Genomic DNA, 20,440 nt, shown 5'->3' on the forward strand with positions numbered 1-20,440 from the left:
CCCCCCTTGTGCATCGCTGCCACCCCTTATGCTCACCTAACCAAAATACTAACGCACGAGATTTGGCTTGGCCCCAACACCCCTCTATTATATAAACACCCATTCTCTCTCCCACCTTCTCTCAGGAAATCCATAACAACACAACACTCCTCAACGATTTCCTATAATCATCAATCTCTCTCTCTCTCTCTCTCTATCTCTATTTCCTTATTCCTTAAAACTAAGGTCGTGTTTAGTTCATCATTAAAACATGGACACACCCAATGGCAACCTCGTAAATCACGAATCCACTTTTTGCTTGACTACCAGTGCTGCTAATGGTGTTGTTGCTCCTCATGACCCACTCAATTGGGGTGCAGCTGCTGAGTCACTCAAGGGGAGTCACTTGGATGAGGTGAAGCGCATGGTGGCGGAGTACCGGAAGCCGGTGGTCCGTCTCGGCGGCGAGACACTCACGATCTCACAGGTTGCTGCCATCGCCACCCACGACCATGGCGTCAAGGTGGAGCTATCAGAGTCTTCCAGGGCTGGTGTTAAGGCAAGCAGTGACTGGGTCATGGATAGCATGAACAATGGCACTGACAGTTACGGTGTCACCACTGGCTTCGGTGCTACCTCTCACCGGAGAACAAAACAAGGCGGTGCCTTACAGAAGGAGTTAATTAGGTAACCAATTAAAAGATCTATCTTTGCACTGCACACATACCACCCACGTAAATTGTTTGCAGCTGGGCTGGCCCACCTAAATTAATTAAATGATAAATAACCACCACCTAATTAATGTAGTTTTAGCCAAATTATTATTTGTTATTATTATTTTCATAATTGAGAAAAGATTTATATACAGTCTGACTTGCCTTAATACAGAAATTTAACAATATTTTACTTTTATTATACAAAAGTAAGACTTGTAACTTCTCATATTGCATGAGAGATTTGAGTTTTTATACCGAAAGAAAAAGAAATAGAGCCTATTTTAAAAAATATATATGATTAACACTGATATCGAAATAAAAGTATTTGGAGAAGAGATTTTTCAACCACTTTTTCCCATAAAAGTATTGGCTTTCTTGAACTAGAATAAAAAAGAGAGTATTTACTTAAAAAAAGAAAAAGAAAGAAAAGAGTAATTAACGGATTATAAATATAAAAAAATTAATGCAATATCAGAACAAATCTTCATTCACTGCCAATAAATGGTATAGTATTAAAGTGATTAAATACTTTACAAGCACTAATATTTTTTTAAATAATATTAACTTTTTAAACTAATAATTGATAAAAAAAAAAAAGTATACGTAAGTTATTAAAAAAATGTTTTATTTTTATTTTTTAAATGTTTGGTGAACATAAAAAACGTGGGTCTAATAATTTGTTGGGTGGCAGAAAAATTAGGACAAGCAAGTGTGGTTTGCACGTGACGCGGGGTTGGTGACTCATTTTCCAAGTCCTAACTCACCATCTCTGACCACGTAGTTGCTCACTTTGGTTTAACAGTTGACTGGTTTTAAGTTTTAGATAACTCGTCACCTAACTAATATTAATTTACTGTAGTTTTTTTTTTTTTAGTATTAATTTACTGTAGTTGATGGGTAGTAATTTGAAATAAATATTCATAATTCTTATTCTTTTTTATTATTCTTGTTTCAGGTTTTTGAACGCTGGAATATTTGGCAATGGTACAGAGTCCAATTGTACCTTACCACACACAGCAACTAGAGCAGCAATGCTAGTGAGAATTAATACTCTTCTTCAAGGGTATTCAGGCATAAGGTTTGAAATTTTAGAAGCTATAACCAAGCTTCTAAACAACAACATTACACCATGCTTGCCACTTCGGGGTACAATTACAGCTTCTGGTGATCTTGTTCCCCTTTCTTACATTGCTGGTTTGTTAACTGGCCGACCCAATTCCAAGGCTGTTGGACCCTCTGGAGAGATTCTTAATGCCAAGGAAGCTTTTCAATTTGCAAGCATTGGTTCTGAGTTCTTTGAATTGCAACCAAAGGAAGGTCTTGCCCTTGTAAATGGCACTGCTGTTGGTTCTGGCCTAGCTTCTATTGTTCTCTTTGATGCAAATGTACTAGCTGTTTTGTCTGAAGTTTTGTCAGCAATTTTTGCTGAAGTGATGCAAGGGAAGCCTGAGTTCACTGACCATTTGACTCATAAGCTAAAACACCACCCTGGTCAAATTGAGGCTGCTGCTATTATGGAACACATTTTGGATGGAAGCTCTTATATGAAAGCAGCTAAGAAGTTGCATGAGATGGATCCTTTGCAAAAGCCTAAACAAGATCGCTATGCACTTCGAACTTCACCTCAGTGGCTTGGTCCTCTTATTGAAGTGATTAGATTCTCTACCAAGTCAATTGAGAGAGAGATTAACTCTGTCAACGACAATCCTTTGATTGATGTTTCAAGGAACATGGCCTTGCATGGTGGTAACTTTCAGGGAACCCCTATTGGTGTCTCAATGGATAATACCCGTTTGGCTATTGCATCAATTGGAAAACTCATGTTTGCTCAATTCTCTGAGCTTGTCAATGATTTTTACAACAATGGGTTGCCTTCAAATCTCTCTGCTAGTAGGAATCCAAGCTTGGATTATGGTTTCAAGGGAGCTGAAATTGCCATGGCATCTTATTGCTCTGAGCTCCAATATCTTGCTAACCCTGTAACAACCCATGTCCAAAGTGCTGAGCAGCACAACCAGGATGTGAACTCTTTGGGTTTGATTTCATCTAGAAAAACAAACGAGGCTATTGAGATCCTGAAGCTTATGTCTTCCACTTTCTTGATTGCACTATGCCAAGCAATTGATTTGAGGCATTTGGAGGAGAATTTGAAGAACACTGTCAAGAACACTGTGAGCCAAGTTGCTAAGAGGACTCTTACCACAGGTGTCAATGGAGAACTCCATCCTTCCAGATTTTGTGAGAAAGATTTGCTGAAAGTTGTTGACAGGGAGTATATATTTGCCTACATTGATGACCCCTGCCTTGCTACATACCCATTGATGCAAAAACTAAGGGAAGTGCTTGTGGATCATGCATTAGCCAATGCAGAAGGTGAGAAGAACTTGAACACATCAATCTTTCAAAAGATTGCAACATTTGAGGATGAGTTGCAAACTCTCTTGCCAAAGGAGGTTGAAAGTGCAAGGCTTGCTTATGAGAATGGCCAATGTTCAATTCCAAACAAGATTAAGGAATGTAGGTCCTACCCATTGTACAAGTTTGTGAGAGCAGAGTTAGGGACAGCATTGCTAACCGGAGAAAAGGTCATATCACCAGGTGAGGAGTGTGACAAAGTGTTCACAGCAATATGCCAGGGTAAAATTATTGATCCTCTTTTGGAATGTCTTGGAGAGTGGAATGGTGCTCCTCTTCCAATTTGTTAGTTCAACCCGTTTCTTTGAGAAGTGTTTTCTTTTTCTTTTTCTTTCTATATATGTATTTGTATTGATAAACATTTGGTTTGTCTATAAGCCTATGGCAAATCAATCTAGACTTGTAATTGATATTGTAATAGAATGTCATTTGTTTGTCATAGTTCTGGGTGCAAATATAATACATGACCTTTGACGTAAAGGATATTTTTTTTTTCTTGAATAGTAATAATTGAATACATATGCTAGTGTTCATCCTTGAGAGAGGTTTTACAATTTTGTGACTACGTCTCTGTTACTGTCATTAATTTTGGTACAAATAATTAAGTGCGAGTATTTTATATAAAATGAGTGAACTTGTCATCTATATTTAAATGAATCCCTTTTCTCACAAACTTAAGATTATGAATCTAGCTCAAATATAACATACTACGCTTCAAATTTCAAATGCCTACATTCAACACTCTACTTAGAGAGTTAGAGTTGTTGCATCAAGTAGCAAATTCACCATAGTTTCATTGATTTGTAGGAATGCTAAATCACTGAACATGGTCAAATGTCTTTTTTGCCTGAGATAATAAAGAACCACCTAACTTTCAAACTATTTGCTATAAGATACAAGGAAAGAAGCTGTTAAATCCGGGTCAAGGTCACACCTGCGCTAATGGAATGGGTGGATGAAGGCGTGTGTGTATTGAGGACAAGGTGAGACCCAACTTTTCTGTTAGCCCGATACTAAAAGTATTAATTTATGAAATTTACTCATTTATAAATAAGAGAGAGATTATAATTAGTACCTCTTTTTCTCGTTACTAAATCTTAATCATTAATTTTCGTCAATCTACCGGTTATAATTTATTAGAAATTAATAATTAATTAATAAATATGACCCAATAAATTATAACCGTTAGATTGACGGAAATCAACGATTAAGATTTAACAATAAGAGATAGTAAGAAAAAATGTTGTGAATATTGAAGAGTTTCTCGTAGAAACGTGAGTCTTGAAGCCTCACGGTAAAACACACAAAAAGCTTCTAAGTTGAAAACACACACAGAGTTCACAAGTCTTTCAATATACATATATCTTTATTTTCTGCTACTCGAATCACTGTTATTAAAAATTTATTCATACAATTTAACACCATTTGTTGTTAGAATATGTGAAGGAGAAGAGGTAATGCACAAAATTTTCTGATTATTAAAATAAATTTATATGATGAACTAATATAAATAAATTGATGCAATAAAAAAATTGGGGGATAATTAAATTTATATAGGTGGAAGTTTAACACGTCTTACACCTATTATTAACCCGTTGATTTCATTTATATTTGATGATTAATCTAATTAATAAAATAGATGTATTGAATGTAATTGAAATTAATGGCTAATAATAAAAGTGCGATTTGCATATGTAACTATACCTTAATTTTTATTTTTATTTTCGCCTATATGGCGCATTTACACTAAATATTGCATTCCATTCCTATCTCAAAGAAAAAAGAAGAAATATTGGAAGAATTCATTAAAAAAATAATAAAAAGTTGGATAAGTGAAAATTGGCGCATGAATATATAATCCAGGTGTTTTTTGTTTAACATTTTACCTTGATTTTTCTACCATTCTTTAAACTTAATTTTTTATAATCAAACTGTGCACGGCATGCTAAGTTCTGAAATTTAAGAGAGTTTTGATAATCGACGTAGGAGGTTTTTTGCAGTTTTCTTTTAATTTTTTTTTTAAAAGTAAACTATAATGCAACTGTAAAACTAAATTTCAAAATATTATTGCGACTAAAAAATCTATCGGTAAATACATTTTATTATTATTTAAACTTTAATCTTTTTCTTAAAGTCATTTGGTAAGATCCTTGCATTTTTGTCAAAATTCTTACAGCTTAAGAAAAAAAAGAAAAAGGAAGAAGAAAATAAATAGAGGTGGCACTTTACTCTTTTTATTGAGGTAGTAAAAAGAAAATAAATAATACCAATAATTTGGTTTGTGCGTTGTGTTTGTTGTGGTTGTGCTTGAGGAACAGAATCAGAAGGTGTGCGTGTGTCAGCTATGGCTTCTCAGCTCCTAAGACGATTCCTCGGAAGCCGCTCTCTGGGAAACCCTAGGGCTTTCTCTTCCGCATCAACTCCGATCCGTGCCACTCTTTTCCCCGGCGATGGTATTGGTCCCGAGATCGCTGAATCCGTCAAACAGGTTCGTATTTTTTTTTCTCATCCTTTCGATTCTTTGCTGTCTCTGTCTCCGATTCATCAAATGAATCGTTGCGCCTTGTCAAGAGATATGTAATGATTGCAATTCTGTTGTGTTTCAGTGCGATTTAGTAATAACGTGATTGTGTGGATATTTAATTTTTTTAATTTCTGATTGGCTTCTTTTGTGAGGCATGGTTTGCGTGATAATTTGACTAACGCTCCACTTTGTTTTTACAGAAAATTACCTAATTCTAGAAAAATAACATTTTCAGGCAAATGTTTTTCCAAAAGACGATTTTAATAATAAAAAAATCAGACATCCTCGCAGAGTATTTGTCTGAAGGGAATTCATTTTCCTCTAAAATTATAGTTATGGGTTATTTTACCAAACACAGGAATTTTTTTTTTTTTTTTGGTATAATATTTGCTGTTCTCTAATTCGAATTTTTTTCTGGGCGAGGGTAAGGAGCTTGAACTATGAAGATATGTTTTTTTTTTTAAAAAAAAAATGATGCAAATGGGACATGCCTTGTTTGATTCAAGTTTAGTAAAATAAAATAAAATTGAGACCTATGGCTCGGTTCATAATTTTCCTGCAAATATATAATGCACAGTATCCTCTTACTTCAGGAGTAAGTGTTGCACACTTACACTGTTTAATAACTTTTTTGTAGAATACAAATTTAACATATCAAACTGTTGAATCATGTGATATTATTTTGATGATCCTGCATACCAAATCTTAGATAAATTAGACCACAGTAGTTAATTGCGCCGCAATAGTGTCGCGAGCCGCACTGTACGGACGTTGCGGTGCCTCGCCACAAGAAACCGCACCGCGCTGCACCAGAACGCAATAGCGGCCATTGCGATCGCATTTGCGACCGTATTGCTGTCATTAAGTAAAATGTCAATTTTGTCCTAAATTTAAATGTGTTACAAAATTTTTTTAAGGGTTTTTTAGTGTATCTGCATCTCTTTGTCACTTGTGCTATCTCTGCCTTTAAAAAATGATTCCTTTTATTATTATTTCGTCATATATCTATTCTGCTATTTCTGCAACCGCAACCCGCTATAGCGCTATAGCGTTTTTCGGGGTTGACCGCGACATGCCGCAATCCGCATTTGATAACTTTGAATTAGACATTGGTAGGTGTATAATTTTATGGTCAACATTTAGATAACTATGTGAGATGATGCTGTAAGGGGAATTTCTGGGGCTAATTTTACGGCATCAGCATAGCTATGGCTTGTGTAATGTGTGCTAGTGCTGACATGTGTATGGCTGTCTATCAATTTAATTGCAAGATGAAAAAATTAAAAATGAATGTAGCCCGTTTGCCATTGAAAAACTTTTTACGTGTTTAATATGGTGTTTTCTCCATTTCTAGTGTCAGATTTAACAAAATTTTCATTAAGTTAACAGATCTTTTATTAATAAGCTCAAGTTTTATCCTTCTATTGATTTTTGTTTTGTATATTCTGCTGTAATTCAAGATGTAATTTAAAATAACTCTTGTATAATATACTATGAAGCACAGCCACTGATACAGACATGGAGACACTCCAAGTTCTAAAAATTGTAGGACATGGACACGGCACACACATACACACATTAAATATATATGCAGCATATGAGAAAAGATAATCTTTACCGTTCATGTAAGATTGAACAGTCAATATTAGCTCCTCTCACACTCTCTTAATAGTTGATACAACCCCATATATATATATATATTGAAAATTTAGTGAAAAAGATACATAATATCATATATATCTTCAAGATTTACAATATATTGATATATGTCATATGTGCTAGTACTTTCTATCCTTTGGTTTCTACTAATTTCCGTGTATTAAGGGTACTGGTTTGTTTAACTTTTCTTACTTTGCCATGGCTGTGGAGTTTCTTTTGCGCTCTGGTCATCTCCTTATGGTTGCTGCTGAAAGTGACCACTGATCAATATTTGCTATACTTTATTCTTCCTCATGTCTCTTCTTATATGTTTCTTGCTATGTATACTTGTATATTCACAGAAATTAACATTTTTGTTGAATTTAATGTAATGCTGTGTCAATGATTTCTATGCAATAATTAGATATTCAAATCAGCTGAAGTGCCAATAGAATGGGAAGAGCACTATGTAGGGAATGAAATTGACCCCAGAACGCAGAGCTTTCTGACATGGGAAAGTTTAGAATCAGTAAGGCGAAATGGGGTCGGCTTGAAAGGGCCAATGGCTACCCCTATTGGAAAAGGGCATCGTTCACTAAACCTTACTCTTAGGAAAGAACTTAATTTATATGCCAATGTTAGACCTTGTTACAGCCTTCCTGGCTACAAAACTCGATACGATAATGTAAATCTCATCACGATCCGTGAAAATACGGAAGGCGAGTACAGTGGGCTTGAACATCAGGTAAGTTTCACAACAGTTGATGTTAAACTCTTTCATCCAAACTCTGATTGATATAATATTTTTTAGCTTTTTTGGGTTACAGGTTGTGAGAGGTGTAGTAGAAAGTCTAAAAATCATCACACGTCAAGCAAGTTTAAGGGTGGCTGAGTATGCTTTTCACTATGCCAAGGCACATGGAAGAGAGAGAGTGTCTGCTATACACAAAGCCAACATTATGCAAAAGACTGATGGTCTTTTCCTCAAGGTGCACCAATACATACAAATGCCTACAAATATTCGGTCTAAAATTTTATTCATGAATCCTAATATTGACCATTTAATTTTTAGTGTTGCCGAGAGGTTGCAGAGAAGTATCCTGAGATAACGTACGAGGAAGTTGTCATTGACAATTGCTGCATGATGGTAATATCGGTGAAATGCATTTGGATATTCCTTGCATCTAAGAAAATGAATGACACTGGTTAATATTTTCCACAGCTTGTGAAGAATCCTGCACTTTTTGATGTGTTGGTGATGCCTAATCTTTATGGGGATATTATCAGTGACCTTTGTGCTGGCTTGATTGGAGGATTGGGCTTGACACCAAGGTATTTTCTGTATTTTAGCTAAAGAAATACATACATAACAATTTTATCATCTGACAGCATTTAATGTCTTTTGCAGCTGCAACATTGGCGAGGGAGGTATTGCACTTGCTGAGGCTGTACATGGTTCAGCACCTGATATTGCTGGAAAGGTGAGCTGTGAAAGTACTTTTTCAACCTTGTATAATCTGTCCTAAACCTTTTTGCCTTGTTATGATGGAATATGAGTTTAATTGGGTGCTTGTTTCGTACTCGTTCTCAATATGCCTTAAGTAGGGCATTGGATATTTGAATATGGGAATTGTATGTCTCATCAGACTGCACAAGAATCTATGTCTATGATAAGGAAATATATGGGCTTGGGCCCTATTTACTCAATGTGGTATTAGACTATAACCAGACTATACAAAATTATATTCTAACAGGATAAAACTAATAGAGCAAGCTTTTGGCAACACCCTAATCTGGGATGGAAATGGTTTAAGCTAGGTTAAACTTTGCCTAAATAAGCCATGGTCTGTTTTGCAAAATGATGGCCCGAGCCTAATCTATTACCTATCATAGGCTTTTTCTTGGAATTGGTCTGGCCTGAAAGCCTATTTAGAAGCCTGTGTTACTTTAAGGTCTTCAAATAGGTTAAGAAACTTACACTTTTTATTTTTTCAAATTGGTATAACCTTTAATTAAATTATTATATTTTGTATAAAAATTAAATGTTACATTAATTTATAACCAATAAATTGTTTGAGTATTATAAATACTTAATTATATATCTAAATAATAAATTAATAGGTCAGTTTGGTAGGCCAAATAGGCTCATTGAAGGCTTAGGCCTTAGCCTACTGAGTTGAATAGGTCTTAAAAGCCTAAGCCTTATACTTGTTTGCTTGATAAGCCAGGTGTAGTCTAGGCCGTAGGCTCTTGGTAGGCTGTCTACACCTGTAATCTATTCTCACCTCCAAATTTAACCTGCGCTGTTACAGATAAATATTGAAAACACTATTACACAATTATTGTGTCTCCTCTCAATTATTTTGTTTTATTTTTGGCATCTGAGCTCTAACATCTATGCAAAATTTTAGTTAGAGATGTTATAAAGATACCGAAGACCTCTAAATTCATATATAATTCTGCATATTACAAAATATTGAGTAAGAAAAGTTTTCCTAAAATATGAAACTGATTGGAAGAAAATTACAAGAGTGAAGCTGTGACAAAACATTAGAGGTATTTTTTGTCAGTTTGAGACTTACAGTACATGGGAGTGTGTTAAGAAAGAAAAATGAACAGAAACAAAAACATGAAAATACCTCTCTTCGAGGGAGAGTATCTCCTCTAACACGGTTAGCCAAAATATTCCCCTTTTTCATTCATCGTAAAACAAGGTCTTTATACAGCAAAGTTCCTATCAGTAATAGAAAGGCAAGCTAAAAAATAAAAGCGCGCACACAAGCAACACCTCAAAATCTCAACAGATTCTGATAAAAGAAACAAATACACAAAAGCATAACCACCTAACAGCCTAATAAGCCACTGCTCTCATCTGGCACAATGCTCATATGATAAAAATCACTCATCCACTTGGGCTGGGATCTGTTCCTCTTGGTCCACCTGGTCTTGGGACTGATATGATGACCCAACTGATGTTGCTCCAGCCCAATAACCACTTGATTAGTCTCCTCCTCTGGTTGGCCCAGTTCAGTAAAGCTATGTGTATCATCCCCCTTCCCTTTGAGAAACACCTTGTCCTCAAGGTGGAATTCCAGGTGAGAGCCTAAAAGTTCCTCCAATGACTTCTGTTAGAATATTAGATATGATATGATTAGATTTGATTAGATATGATTGGATTCTGTCTTATCCGTAAATAGTCTGACTGTATTCTGACTGTATTAGGATTAGGTTTGGATTAGGTTTGGGCCTTACACTTAAGCCCATTAGGGTCTCTATATATTGTAACTCCCTGACACAGATCAATACATAACGTATTCTTTTACATTTAACTTGGTACCAGAGCTATTTCGTTCTGGGAACCCTCGCTTCCGCTTAGAAATCTTGTTCTTCGCTTTAAAACCTAAGCCCACTGCTTAGGAGTCATCTTTTCTTTGCCGTGCGTCCTTCCGGTAAGACATCAAGGGCTGTAAGTCCTCTCCAGGCATCTTCTGCACGTGTCCACATCCCCAAACAGTCACCGGAGCACCATCAGCCATCGTCAGCCACCGTCAGCCACTGTTCAGGCTGCCGGAGTACTTTTCCGGCGAGTTTTCAGTCTGGAACGAACGCGAACAGAACCCTCTCCTCACGGCAACCTGCTCTGTGGAAGTCCGACCACCATCGGAGTTGTCACGCGCTCTCACGCGCCTCCAGTCTTCTCTACGCATGGGCTTCACGCGCCACCTTCTGCCGGCGCGTGAGCACTATTCCGACGGCTTTTTCCGGCTGGTCTTGGACAGAGAAGCTCGTCTTCTCCTCCTCTTTCTGGATCTGTGGTTGGTTCTTTGTGGGTCTGACTTTTTGTGCGTACCTCTTCTTGATTGGTGATCAGGTTCGTTTCTCTTTATTCAGTTTGTATCTTTGTGATTTGATACTATGGCAGCAAACCCTCCAATTCATTCGGAGGTCAAGTCTCCATCTCCTCCTTTGAGAAATTCTCCCAATATCATCTCTACCAATATTGGGTCCATAACCTCTTCAAAATTGAAGGGATCTGTTAATTACAAGAACTGGGCCACCTCTGTTCGAGTTTGGTTCTTTGGACAAGGATATGGGAACCATCTCACAACTAAGTCTACTGATGTCCCTAAGGAGGACAAGTCTGATTGGGAAAAGATTGACAACCAGCTTCTGAGTATCCTCTGGCAATCCATTGATCCGATTGTCTTGGATATCTTTTATTCATTTCAAACTTGAACTGAAGTGTGGGAGGAAGCAAAAAACCTCTACACTAATGATGTTCAGCAGCTCTATTTCATCATCTCTCAGTTTATGGAATTGAGCAAATCATCCGACATTCAGATGGAGACATATATTGGCAAGAGTCGCTCTTTGATGCAGGCATATTTGGATATGCTGCCTTACCCTACTGATGCTACTGCATATCGGAAACAGGTGGAACGTCTCTTTATGGTTGCCACACTTTCTGGCCTTCCCGAAGAATATGATAATGTTCGTGATACTATCTTGACTAGTGGGGAGCCTGATCTATCCATGACGTATCAGCGTCTTCTGAATTTGAATAAGAAATCTGCTCCTGCATCGTCTTCTGCTGTTGATTCTACTGCTCTAGTTTCCCGTACTGATTTTCGCGGGCATATTGGAGGTGGACGTGGTCGTGGTAGAGGCCCAGGAGGACGTAGCCCAGGAGGTCGTGGCCTAGGAGGCCCAGGAGGTCCAGTCGGACGTGGTCAGCGACCTCGTTGTCATTACTGTCAGCAACTTGGTCATTATGAGGAACGCTGCTACACCAAGTATCCTCACATGCGACCTTCTTTTGCTGCTAATGTAGCTCAATCGGATACTGCTTCAAATGGTTCAGTCTCTCTCTCCTCTGAAGAATATGCAGCATTCCAGGCCCTTCTCAGGAAGTCCTCTCCTCAATCTCAGGCCTCTGCTTCAGAAACTGGTAATCCTGTTGCTTGTGTTTCTCATTCTGCATCACTTGGTCCTTGGATATTTGACTCAGGTGCTACTGATCACCTCTGTGGTAATAAGGAACTCTTTTCTTCCCTTACATATTCTAATAATTTACCCTCTTTTACTCTTGCTGATGGAACTAAGGCCCCCGTTCATGGGATTGGACAAATCTGTCCAACCTCCTCATTGACCTTGACATCTGTCTATTACATTCCTCACATCCCTTATAATTTAATATCGGTTAGTAAATTGATCAATTCTCTTAATTGTATTGTCACATTCTCAAACCATTCTGTTTCTGTGCAGGACCCGGGTACGGGGAAGATGATTGGAGTGGGTCGTGAGTCACGGGGTCTGTTCTACCTTGATGTGCCGAGTCCTTCAGTTGCTTGTTCTCTCACAGAATCTCCACAGCTCATCCACAGTCGTCTCGGGCATCCTAGTCTTGCGAAATTGCAGAAGATGGTTCCTCTTTTATCCGGTCTTCAAACTTTAGATTGTCAGTCATGTCAGCAAGGAAAGCACATACGCTCCTCCTTTGCTAATCGAGTCAATAAACGAGCTGATGCTCCTTTTTCAATTATTCATTCAGATATTTGGGGTCCTAGTCGTAGTGTGTCTATTTTAGGTTTTCAGTATTTTGTCACCTTTATTGATGATTTCTCCCGTTGTACTTGGATTTATTTAATGAAAAACCGTTCTGAGTTGTTTTCTATTTATCAAAAGTTTTCTGCTGAAATTCATACTCAATTTGGTGCTTCTATTCGTATTTTACGTAGTGATAATGCTAAGGAGTATGTTTCTGTTGACTTTTCTCACTTCTTAGCCACACAGGGTACTTTACACCAAACCACTTGTCCTCACACTCCACAACAAAATGGAGTAGCTGAACGTAAGAATAGACATCTCATTGAGATTGCCAGGACTCTTCTTATTCACATGCATGTTCCTCTTCACTTCTGGGCTGATGCAGTCCTTGCTTCTTGCTTTCTCATCAACCGCATGCCTTCATCTGTGCTTAATAATGATATTCCTCATAACTTATTGTTTCCAGATGTTCCTCTCTTTCCTCTATCCCCACATGTTTTTGGTTGTACCTGTTTTGTTCATGATCTCACTCCTGGTAAGGATAAGTTAACATCCAAAGCCTTTAAATGCATTTTTCTTGGTTATTCTCGTCTTCAAAAGGGTTATCGCTGTTACTCTCCTGACCTCAAGCGTTACTTAGTTTTCGCGGATGTCACCTTTTTTGATCAACAACCCTTTAATTCTATCCCATCTTCATTGTCACAGGTTGATCATGTTCTTCCTGTTCCTTTTCTTGACTTGTCTTTGCCAGATGCAGGTGCTTCTACTCCAGATAAGCAATCACCTATTGCTCCAGTACCTAAGGACCGTCCACTTCTCACTTATCAGCGTCGTAAGACAGTACCTCCAGTCGACTCGACCCCTGCTGACTCATTGCCCTCTACAGTTGATTCTTCCCCTCCGGATCCTTCACCAGAGGCTCTTCCCATTGCTCAAAGAAAAGGTACACGTACTACTCGTAACCCTTATCCTCTTTATACCTTCTTGAGCTATGATCGCCTTTCTCTTCCTCATTTCACCTTTGTTTCTAGTCTTTCTTCTGTTTCTATTCCTAAGATCACAGGTGAAGCACTTTCCCATCCAGGATGGCGCCAAGCGATGCTTGATGAGATGACCGCACTTCATACCAATGGCACTTGGGACCTCGTTTCTGCTCCTCCAGAGAAGTCTATAGTTGGTTGTCGCTGGGTGTTTACTGTGAAAGTTGGACCTGATGGCCATGTTGATCGTCTCAAGGCACGCCTAGTTGCCAAGGGTTTTCCTCAAATCTTTGGCCTTGATTATAGCGATACATTCTCTCCAGTCGCTAAGATGGCGTCCGTCCGCCTATTTCTTGCCCTTGCTGCTGTTCGTCACTGGCCACTCCTTCAACTTGACATCAAAAATGCTTTTCTTCATGGTAATTTACAAGAAGAAGTTTACATGGAGCAACCACCTGGTTTTGTTGCTCTGGGGGAGTCTGGGAAGTTATGTCGTCTTCGGAAATCCTTATATGGTCTCAAGCAGTCTCCTCGAGCATGGTTCAGTCGCTTCAGTTCTGCTGTACAGACGTTTGGCCTAATTCGCAGTAAAGTTGACCATTCTGTATTCTATAGGATTACATCTCCTAACAAGTGCATCTATTTGTTAGTCTATGTTGATAACATCATCCTCACCGGAAGTGATCAAGACGGAATCCATCAGTTAAAACAACATTTATTCAGTGCATTTCAAACAAAGGACCTTGGGAAGCTGCGTTACTTCTTGGGAATTGAGGTGGCGCAATCTAGACAGGGCATTTCTATCTGTCAAAGGAAGTATGCCTTGGATATCCTAGAGGAGACTGGTATGTTGGGGTGTAAACCAGTTGATACACCCATGGATCCTAATGTTAAGTTATTGCCCAGACAGGGGGAGCCGTTATCTGATCCTGAACGTTATCGAAGGCTGATTGGGAAGCTCAATTATCTTACTGTGACTAGGCCAGATATTTCTTTCGCTGTCAGTACGGCCAGTCAGTTCCTTGATTCCCCTTGTGATTCACATTGGGATGCTGCTGTGAGGATCATCCGATACATCAAAGGAGCACCAGGAAAAGGTTTGTTGTATTCGGATCAGGGAAATACAGAAATTTGTGGTTACTCAGATGCCGATTGGGCAGGATCACCCTCGGACAGACGCTCTACTTCTGGTTATTGTGTCTTCTTCGGAGGAAACTTAATCTCATGGAAAAGCAAGAAACAACCTGTTGTTTCCCGATCTAGTGCAGAAGCTGAGTATCGTGCAATGGCAAATACTACCTGTGAGTTGATCTGGTTAAAGCAGTTGATTCAAGAGCTTCATCTTTGTGAACAGAAACAACCCATGACACTCATCTGTGATAATCAAGCTGCGCTACATATATCCTCTAATCCTGTTTTTCATGAGAGGACCAAACATATAGAGATTGATTGTCACTTCATTCGGGAAAAGATTCAGTCAGGAGAAATCAAGACAGCTTTTGTCAACTCGTCTAATCAACTAGCAGATGTTTTCACTAAAGCTCTTAGAGGTCCTCGGGTTGAATACATTTGTAACAAGCTTGGTGCTTATAATATATACGCACCAGCTTGAGAGGGAGTGTTAGAATATTAGATATGATATGATTAGATTTGATTAGATATGATTGGATTCTGTCTTATCCGTAAATAGTCTGACTGTATTCTGACTGTATTAGGATTAGGTTTGGATTAGGTTTGGGCCTTACACTTAAGCCCATTAGGGTCTCTATATATTGTAACTCCCTGACACAGATCAATACACAACGTATTCTTTTACATTTAACTACTTCCAAGAAGAATCTTCCAGATACAAACCTTCCCAGAGACTCTTGACCCCTAGATGCTGTTTGAAACCAAAAAAAAATCCAAGGACTTCCATGAGAGTATCTCCTAAACCAAGCAATGGTTCAAAATTTTTCTTCTCTATTTCTGCAACTCTAGTCTCATATGCCTCTACCAGATACTCTCGTACAATTGCAGCTGATGGTTTCCCATTAAGTGTTTCAGCTTCTGCATTTCCCACCTGCATTTTAACCTCTAACTCTGATGGAACGATGGAACAAAGTATCATTTATGTTGCCATTTGCCAGGTATAATAAAAACTTTGTTGGATTCATGGCAATAAGAGGTATGCACCCAATAAATTGGAAGTAGTCCATTGCTTCAGATGCTTTTCCAAAGCAAAGCAAGCTCCCTTTTCCTAGAAGGATCAACTTATCAAATTTATGGAAGATTCTGCTTGATGGCTGATGGATTGTTGTCACTACGATTTTACCAGCCGCTGCTATATCATGTAGCATCTGAACTTTCCTCATGGCTGTTGTAGAATCCAAACCAGAAGTTGGTTCATCAAGAAACATAAGAGAAGGACTGATTATGATCTCAATGCTATTACAAAACTCTCGTCCTCTCTGGCCACTTGGGAATCATCCCATTCTTCCAAATCAAACACCGAGAAGAATGAGCTAAGCCAAATCCAAATGCGGGAAATAGGACTTTACGAGTGCTGGTATTCCTCCTTCCAAGGCAAATTGTATTTGTGATTTATGTGAATCTCTTGGAGCAAAAGATATTGTTAAAATATTTTGAGATGGGAAATATCCTCCAAAACTAGCAACCCCACAACCCATGTCAAGAGCAGTCCTCAGAACACCTCCATTTATTGAAATGTATTGACCAAGTTTTTTAATATATTGCTCTGCTCCTTCTGGAAACATTGTACCACCAAGAGGGAAAATAAATCTAAGGAATAATATAATGACATTAAAATTATCCTTTGCAGATACTATGCTGTTTGAAGAGCCAACTTGCACCCTTTCATGTCCCAACCTAATTCCGAAACAAATAATTATTTCTATTCCCAGAGCTTGCAGAGAGTAAGGCAATTTAATATGGGTATTTGCATATGATCCTCCCATCACACCTTCCTTGACAATGGCCATTTTTAAACCCATCAAGACAGCATGAAGCACATCACCATCTTGGCCATGCTTGAATAGGAGTAAAGCAGGAGCAATTGAGTGGCTGAAAAAAATAAAAGCTCCTCCATTCTGACCCCATATGATCCATCTAATGAAGTTTTTCATCCAATTAAAATAGCTATGCATATGTGAAAAAATTTCTGAAAAAAATTGGCTATGGTCGATAGATGAATTTCCAACATCGAGTAGGAATAGAAAAATCAATGTGAAATCAAATCTGTCAAACTTCTCTTTCCATAATTGTTTGTGGTTAAATGGGTATACTTCCCAGATGACATGAAGAACATACACACGAGGACCAAACAGTTTGGATTGATTGAGCAAGTTAGTGATCTCATCCAGATCAAAATGAACACTCAAAGGTAGTTTATAAGCCATTTTCAATCTCCCCTTTTCAAGTTCATCACCTAAAGCAGATATTCTATTTCTTCCATAATCATCATACAAGAATATAACAATGTCCTCTTTCCATCCATTAAATTCAATTAATTCAGGCAGTGCAGTCATTTGCTCTGAGTCACGTTATGTAGTCCGTAAAAAGAAGGGAAACTGGAGGGAAGACAGGGTTGGAGTAGTGGCAGCATATGAAAGAAGAGGAACTTGGAGAACATCAGCAATTGGAGAAATTGTATGATCTATGGCAGATGACTATGGGCTAATGGTAACAGAGGAGATTGTATACCAGCTGGCATGAACCATAGGTTGTCGTTCACGCCTTTCATCAAACATCATGCACACAAAATTAAAAATTCCATAGATATTCACATCCATATTGATCCGCACACTAATGCCACACAACTCAGGGAAGAATGAATCAATCAACAATGCGAGGGCATGAGGTTGTGCATTCAAGTGAAGAATATCGAACCCCAGAGGATCACCATAGAGCCACGGAGGACCAGTGGAATCAATGTCAAACCCCACCCAAAAGAGAAGAGCATATGGAAAATTAACGACGGTGAAGTCACATGAGGTACGGAACGTCTTGTTTTTGGTAGAAGAATAGCTTCTCCAGATACGGGCTTCTTGATGACATCGTTACTGACTGGAGAGGGTAATGAAGACAGCACTGCCGCATAGAGCAGCAGTGAGGCTTCGATCTCTGGATATGCACCGACTTCAACACAAGCAACTTGATCCAAAGGAGATGCATCCGCAAATTCACGAAACATTTCTCGACTGTTCAACGATTCAGCAATCGGGTGTTCCACCTCTGTCTGAGGCAACTCGTGTTGGTCAATTGATTCAGATCGGCAAATGGTTAGCTTCAACGAATACTTGCGAAAAGCCTTCTGAATTTTGATAGCAACTTGTTCTTTACATTCATGGATCAAGTTCTGGAGCATCTGTATCATGATCTCACATGTGGCGTTCATCGCTGCAAAATTAGATTTCATCTTCGCAAAAATAGATTGAACTGATTGCTGGTGAGCGTCGTTGATGAAGGTAGGCGTCATGGAGGGTGAGATCAAGGATGAAAGCATGGTGTTCAAGACTCAATGAAAGCGCCAATTGTTAAGAAAGAAAAATGAACAGAAACAAAAACATGAAAATACCTCTCTTCGAGGGAGAGTACCTCCTCTAACACACGGTTAGCCAAAATATTCCCCTTTTTCATTCATTGTAAAACAGGGTCTTTATACAACAAAGTTCCTATCAGTAACAGAAAGACAAGCTAAAAAATAAAAGCGCGCACACAAGCATCACCTTAGAATCTCATAATAGATTCTGATAACAGAAACAAATACAAAAAAGCATAACCACCTAAGAGCCTAATAAGCCACTGCTCTCATCTCACGCACACTGCTCATATGATAAAAATCACTCATCCACTTGGGCTGGGATCTATTCCTCTTGGTCCACCTGGTCTTGGGACTGATATGATGACCCAATTGATGTTGCTCCAGCCCAATAACCACTTGATCAGTCTCTTGGTCCACCTGGTCTTGGGACTGATATGATGACCCAATTGATGTTGCTCCAGCCCAATAACCACTTGATCATTCTCCTCCTCTGGTTGGCCCAGTTCAGTAAAGCAATGTGTATCATAGTGGATCCTTTCTCTCATGTTAAATTTCATATAAAAGGGTCATGTGAAATTTTTGTGTCTATTTCTCTCTTAATTAATGTTGACAAATTATAATTGGACATTGGACATTGCTTGTGTGATTAGGAAGTCAACTTTGGTGGAGGTGTATTTGCTTATAGGTATTCATGGATTCAATCATTATTAGGTCATTGGGATATGTGTAGGCTTTTTTGGTCTTTGTAGTAATCCTCTTGCAGTTTATCTTTCCCAAAAAAATGGAAAGTTCACTTACCAAAAAAACAAAAGAAATGGGAAGTTCTAGGTAATAACTTTTTTGGCTCAATTAATTAAACATCTTTCTTGAAAATTTGAGTTTCTCAATAATAGTCCTTTCAAGAAACAGGACTACAAATTTGGTTTCCCGAGAAAATTATCTCATATATTAGAGCTATATAAGGTTGTTGCCTGGTGACTTAGTGGTCATGGGTTTTATTCGAGGATTCATCCTTTCTTTGGAAGTAAGATTGCGTACATCTAATCCTCCCCAATGGGTGGCAACCTGGGTCACGCTTTTATACTTTAGAGCTATATTTCTGTTGATTAGTAATTTTTTCTGTGGAATTTGTGTAGAATTTGGCCAATCCAACTGCTTTGCTGCTGAGTGCTGTTACAATGTTGCGCCATTTGAATCTCCATGACAAAGCAGACCAGATTCAAAATGCCATCCTCAGCACAATTGCAGAAGGGAAGTACCGAACTGCTGATCTTGGTGGCAGTTCAAAGACATCTGAATTTACAAATGCAATTATTGATCATCTTTAAGTTATGCTTTGGAGCCATGAAGAAATTGTTGCTTATGATTTTGTTTTCAGTCAATTTCCTTTTATTTCCCCAATTTTTCCAGAGGAATAGGATTACCTCAGCTTAATGGAAAACTCATCTACATGTCATCTACGTGTGTGACATTACAACCAAAGATAAGGAATGGGCAAGCATTCGAATTTTCGCTGCTCACTGCGGTCTTATGGCATTGAGAGGGGCATACCCTTCAAAATATGCATTTATTGACAATCCTCGGTAATCCATATTAGTATTCTTTGTCAATAACATAGCTAAATAAAAGTACCAGATGATGTTTCATTCGTTCATCTTTATCACCTTTCTGATTTGTGCAGGCTGATGTTTGCTTACTTTATTTATAAAAAAAATCTTGTTGAAAATTGTGGCTCGTTTGTGTATCTTGGGCTATATTTATATACGAAATCACGGATGGAAGAATGGAATAAAATTACCCTATCATTCTTTGGATTTTTTTTTTGATACAATTATTTGGATATTTTATGATGCAAGGAAATTTTCATTCTTTTGTTTGGAAATTGGATGGAATGATTAGGAGATTAGTGAATAGTAAGTTAGTTCTGTCTCATTCCATCTCATACCCCCAAATTGGGGAGAAGAAAGTATATGTATGTAATGGAATAGATTTCACCTTGTTCTGTTTCACTCTTTCAAATAATCTAAATAATGACAATTATTGTTGCTTTTCGTTCGTTCAATTCCTTTCAACCAACCCAAATATATCCTAGCCCTAG

General features: G+C 38.2%; 2 protein-coding genes across 3 annotated transcripts; both read left to right on the forward strand.

Moving 5' to 3' along the window:
* Positions 1-142: 142 nt before the first annotated feature.
* Positions 143-3,573, forward strand: LOC133311703 (phenylalanine ammonia-lyase). The gene is made up of 2 exons (XM_061512793.1): positions 143-666; positions 1,651-3,573. Exons 1-2 carry the CDS (start codon positions 251-253, stop codon positions 3,398-3,400), a joined length of 2,166 nt encoding a protein of 721 aa, XP_061368777.1. The 5' UTR covers positions 143-250; the 3' UTR covers positions 3,401-3,573.
* Positions 3,574-5,376: 1,803 nt separating this feature from the next.
* On the forward strand, positions 5,377-20,147 carry LOC133311681 (isocitrate dehydrogenase [NAD] catalytic subunit 5, mitochondrial). 2 transcript variants are annotated; one of them, XR_009751580.1, is made up of 8 exons: positions 5,377-5,598; positions 7,697-8,017; positions 8,100-8,261; positions 8,345-8,419; positions 8,495-8,604; positions 8,681-8,753; positions 19,479-19,925; positions 20,024-20,147. XR_009751580.1 is itself a non-coding variant. In XM_061512755.1 (7 exons), the coding sequence occupies exons 1-7, from the start codon at positions 5,455-5,457 to the stop codon at positions 19,668-19,670; spliced, it is 1,077 nt and encodes a 358-aa protein (XP_061368739.1). In that variant the 5' UTR covers positions 5,377-5,454; the 3' UTR covers positions 19,671-19,996. The 2 variants fall into 2 exon arrangements, 1 of the variants encoding a protein (XP_061368739.1); XM_061512755.1 differs by lacking the exon at positions 20,024-20,147 and having other exon boundaries at positions 19,479-19,996.
* The last annotated feature ends 293 nt before the right edge of the window (positions 20,148-20,440 follow it).

Source organism: Gastrolobium bilobum, unplaced genomic scaffold (assembly GCF_033153095.1).
Source record: "Gastrolobium bilobum isolate Gb01-03AN ecotype WA unplaced genomic scaffold, APGP_CSIRO_Gbil_v1 utg16366, whole genome shotgun sequence".
Classification (NCBI taxonomy): Eukaryota; Viridiplantae; Streptophyta; class Magnoliopsida; order Fabales; family Fabaceae; genus Gastrolobium; species Gastrolobium bilobum.

Coding starts and splice junctions, on each gene's coding strand:
- LOC133311681 (XM_061512755.1), top strand. CDS start 5,455: ATGGCTTCTCAGCTCCTAAGACGATTCCTCGGAAGCCGCTCTCTGGGA. Junction 8,018..8,099: donor ACAGTGGGCTTGAACATCAG/GTAAGTTTCACA, acceptor TTTGGGTTACAG/GTTGTGAGAGGTGTAGTAGA. Junction 8,262..8,344: donor CTGATGGTCTTTTCCTCAAG/GTGCACCAATAC, acceptor TTTAATTTTTAG/TGTTGCCGAGAGGTTGCAGA.
- LOC133311703 (XM_061512793.1), top strand. CDS start 251: ATGGACACACCCAATGGCAACCTCGTAAATCACGAATCCACTTTTTGC. Junction 667..1,650: donor TTACAGAAGGAGTTAATTAG/GTAACCAATTAA, acceptor TTCTTGTTTCAG/GTTTTTGAACGCTGGAATAT.